General features: G+C 38.7%; 1 protein-coding gene across 1 annotated transcript; it reads left to right on the top strand.

The window, feature by feature from the left end:
• Positions 1-1,066: 1,066 nt before the first annotated feature.
• LOC121753740 (protein WALLS ARE THIN 1-like) lies at positions 1,067-4,182 on the top strand. Its single transcript, XM_042148988.1, has 5 exons — positions 1,067-1,395; positions 1,477-1,656; positions 1,882-2,296; positions 3,073-3,224; positions 3,673-4,182. Exons 1-5 carry the CDS (start codon positions 1,172-1,174, stop codon positions 3,848-3,850), a joined length of 1,149 nt encoding a protein of 382 aa, XP_042004922.1. The 5' UTR covers positions 1,067-1,171; the 3' UTR covers positions 3,851-4,182.
• Positions 4,183-4,758: the final 576 nt, after the last annotated feature.

Below are 4,758 nucleotides of genomic sequence, written 5' to 3'. Positions count from 1 at the left end.
AAATGATGTCAACACGACTTTTAAAATCTCAATGCAAAGCAAGACTATAGTGTGATTCATACCAATCCTCCCGACCAACCTCTAATATTACTGAGATTATTTATCATTAAACTCGATGATAAAGGAAAGTTTAGATACCATACTTTCACTCGATACTGACTTCGGTTCATAATCTTCAAAAGTTGTCTTGTTACGGATATGCCACATAAGATGACAAAATAGAAAAGTCCAAATCTTTTTATCAAACATAAAAGAAATAACGATTAATTTAGTACTTTTATTCATATTTATGAAGTTTAAGATTGACAAGAATAAATGAGAGGTTTTATGATTATATTATGAATATTGCGAAATAGTGGAAAAGTATATAGATGCATGTAGTCCATATTAAATGGGAATGGTGGGGTTTAGGTGGATGAGGACAGTCGCACGGTGATAGGGCAGCACCCCCTCGTGCGCGCTATCTTCGGTGGCGGCTCACCACCACACTTTCCCTACCCCACACTTTCAATTTCCATCATTAATGCCACCCTTCAAAATGTATCATACATTTCTTTTACTCTTTTTTCTCTTTCACTCTCTTATTTTAATTCTCCACCTAATACTAGGATTTATCTATGAGATAAGACAATTTAATTATGACTTTAATTTAAATAATACAAATTGGTGCTTATCGGGATCTTCAAGACTCATTAGCTAGTCAAATAGGGTCTCCCCTTCTACTTGGTAAAATAATAGTATGAACTATGAACTCGGCGTGTACATAAGTTTTTCAAGTAGGTGACATGAGTCACATGACTATATAATATAATTAACTTGGTATATACTTTAATTAATTAGTTATAATAAGTATATTCAATCTTTCCAATTAATCTTATTTATCACGGCTTTAGGTAGTGCGATGAGGGGTTGTCATGTCATGCAATAGGTAAAAGAGTAGTAGTAGTATAAGAGAACGAATGTGGGAGACAAGCATAAAACATTTCAAAGGGTTACGTTTCGAGTGTGGGGCCATACTCTCACTCACACTTCCTCTCCTTAACTATATTTATATCACCCTAAACTCTACCCTAAATCTCACCATCCCAATCACAAACACTCCTCTCTTCTCCTTCTCTTCTCTTCTCTTCTCTTCTCTTCCTACCACCACCACATCAATTCATCCACAGCAATGGCCGACGCCGGTGCCGGCTCATCCATGGGGCGGAGAATGTGCTCCATCCCTGAGAAATTCCAGCTCCACATAGCTATGCTTGCCTTGCAGTTCGGCTACGCCGGTTTCCACGTCGTCTCCCGCCTTGCCCTCAACATGGGCATCAGCAAGATTGTCTTCCCCGTTTATCGAAACATCCTCGCCTTCATCCTTCTCGTCCCCTTCGCCTATTTTCTTGAAAAGTACGTCTCTGAGTTATAAAACCAAAATTGACTTAAAATGTGTGTTTTTATCGTGTTTTGTTTATTTATCTTCCTTAACAGGAAGGAGAGGCCACCGATCACATGGAGCCTCATCCTCGAATTCTTCCTACTAGCAATAGTTGGGATAACAGCAAACCAAGGCTTCTACCTGGTCGGGCTCGATAACACTTCGCCAACTTTCGCCTCCGCCATACAAAACTCCGTTCCCGCCATCACATTCCTCATGGCCGCCCTTCTCAGGCAAGAATATTCTTCTTCAACAAAAACCAAAGTATCTATTGCTGGGTTGCAAACTCATCCCATATTAGAGAATGAGAGAAGTTGGAAGCAATATATAAGTTTTAAATCTTTTAGAAGTAATTCAAAAATAATTCCGTTACAGACTTGACTCAAAGCAGACAATATGAAACTAACGTGTAGTATAAATATTTGAAGAATGTAATTAATGAAAAATATGTTGTGCAGGATAGAGAAAGTGAGATTGGACCGGAAAGACGGGATCTCGAAGGTGGTGGGGCTGCTGATCTGCGTGGCGGGGGCGTCCGTGATCACGCTCTTCAAGGGGCCCACCATCTACTCGCCGCCGGCGACGCTGCAGAGGGCGGCGGCGGAGGCCATGGCGCCGGTGGTGCTGGGAGACGCGAACGGGAAGAGCTGGACGATGGGGTGCCTCTACTTGATCGGGCACTGCCTGTCGTGGGCTGGCTGGCTCGTGCTGCAGGCGCCCGTGCTCCAGAGGTACCCAGCCCGCCTCTCCTTCACGTCCTACCAGTGCTTCTTCGGAATCCTCCAGTTCCTCGTCATCGCCGCCTTCTTCGAGAGGAACGGCGAGGCCTGGCTCATCCGCACCGGCTCCGAAGTCTTCAGCGTCTTCTACGCCGTAAGTAATCTATTTTTATACGCAAATAATTCATCTATCTTGGAGATTTATCCGACCAATAGTAACCGTGTTTTTACCATATTTTTTGAAAATCTTCCCTACTAGACTGTCCTTTAGACATAAAGGTTATGTTAGGCTGACAACTATCTTAAAACTCGCATCGGAACTTAGTGTGCACACTAATTAATTAACAAATACATCATTAAGTACATAATGTGCGATATTAACATTAATAATGATTTGGTTGGTAGTTCGTTTGGATAAATTTTGGAAAAAATTAAAGGGAAGCCTTGAGTTGAAAAATAGTGTGCTATTCAACTTATTAGCTAGAGTACCATTTTTTTAAAAGAGGAAACATATAAATCAGGCTACAAATTATTGTAACAAAAAATCAACGCTATGATAGCAACATAAAAAAATTAGGACAGGGAATTATTTGCATTAAATGAATACATATGTCGATTGAAAAATGATGAAAATGAAATGGAATGAGAAAGCTAGCTTGGAAAAAATAATATATTCAAGTTAAGAGAAGGGTCAATATTAAATAAGTTGTCGAAACGATAGAGAACATTATGAGTTGAGCCATGTGATGTACCATATGTTAAGTCAACGTAATGTATCCTCCTACGATCTTACTTATGATCAAAATATACCTTATTAAATGTGAAAAATTCAGAAAGTCTTTTATGTATATGTCATGTACACACATCAAATTGGACGTGTGTGTTTTTTGGCAAGAAAAATGAGGATGACAGCCAAGTTCTATGATGCAGGGAGTTGTGGCATCAGGGATCGCCTTCGCTGTACAGATATGGTGCATCCAAAAAGGCGGGCCCGTCTTCGTCGCCGTCTACCAACCCGTCCAGACTCTCGTCGTCGCTATTACCTCATCTCTTCTCTTGGGAGAGGAATTCTACTTGGGAGGGTACGCGTTTCTTTACTATTTTAATATTATCAATCGGGTCAGTCCATTTAGTTATACTAATCGCATAGATGATTTGGACTAGCAACCTGTGCGCTCTATTATTACTGAAAAATAAAATATAATATGGCTAATGTGATAATGAAATGATATTTGCATTTAAGGGCATGATGGGGATATAGTGATCCATATCTATGGGGGTCAAGAATGTCACAGCCAAGTCTTTTCATTTGGTTAAACAATGCATCCCCATTTCCCCGACCAACTTGGGTTCGATCTATTGTGTTCTCTTCAATCTTGCTCCTCGTCCTAATATTGTGTCCTTTATTTCCATCAAAATTAAATTTTATTTATAAAATAGAAATAAATAGACAGGGTGTAGGTAGACCCCATGGAATACAAGTGCATGAATGTGTCATTAATTAATTGTGGGTGCGTGTGCGATGCACAGGATAATCGGCGCAGTACTGATCATATTCGGATTGTACTTGGTGCTTTGGGGGAAGAGCGAAGAAAAGAAGTTTGCTGCGATCCAGTCACACGCGGAGCACAGCACCGGAAGAGCAACCCCGCAGATCAAGGCGTCCATCACTCAGCCGCTGCTGACGCAATCAACAGAGAATGTTTGACTTTGACCTTATGCTTTTTTGGTGGAGAAATTATGATGAAGAAAAAAAAGGGAATGTTTTGGAGTCCAGTTCAGTTCAGTTAAGCTATGATTAATATATGAAAATGGCGTGCAGTGTGTATCAATTATCAAATCAAAACAAATCAAGGTTGCTTATTTTATTATTGCTAGGGTTTTTTGCTTTTCAACAAGAAGAAAAGGGCTGGAAAAAAAGAAGAAAGGAGGGTTTTAAAGGGAGTATTGATTGTAATGATTGCGCTCTTGTGATATGTGCATGGATATCCCTTGTGTTTTTTTTTTATAAAATATTAATTAATTACTACCAATTTTTAATGGGGGTTCATGTTCTTTTTGCCTTTTACCTTTTTAATTTAGTGTCAAAGTATTTGTAATACTTATTTAATTTAATCACGCATAAATCATACTAATTGAAAAATATGAATAAACACATGATATGATGTTGGTGAAATATAGAAAAGATAATTATGTATAAGCAAGTTGAGCCAAATATGTGTGAACAAAAACTACTGTGCATCGATTTATTGTTTTGGTGTTGCCATTTATCGATCAAGTATATATGACCACAGACAAATAATTACGAGTTCTGAAGATTCCAAAAGAAACTAGCTGGTAGATTTTTTGGAGCACCCACAACCGTGCTCTTGCCAGCGAGCATGGTTGTGGGCCCGACCCTACTTTTTCTGTCTGCTCTCTGGCAAGAGCACAACACCCACAGCTGTGCTCTTCCGCAAGGACGAGCACAATTCAATTTAAAATTCAATTAAACAAAAATATTTCCATAATATTAAAATTCATAAAAAACCACAATAAATATTACAAATTACAAATAAAATAAAAACATAATTAAAATCCTAAAAATTACATAATTAAAATACTAAAAATTTAAAA

The sequence above is a fragment of the Salvia splendens genome, chromosome 11 (assembly GCF_004379255.2).
Source record: "Salvia splendens isolate huo1 chromosome 11, SspV2, whole genome shotgun sequence".
Classification (NCBI taxonomy): Eukaryota; Viridiplantae; Streptophyta; class Magnoliopsida; order Lamiales; family Lamiaceae; genus Salvia; species Salvia splendens.
This window is presented reverse-complemented; position numbering and strand designations above follow the sequence as displayed.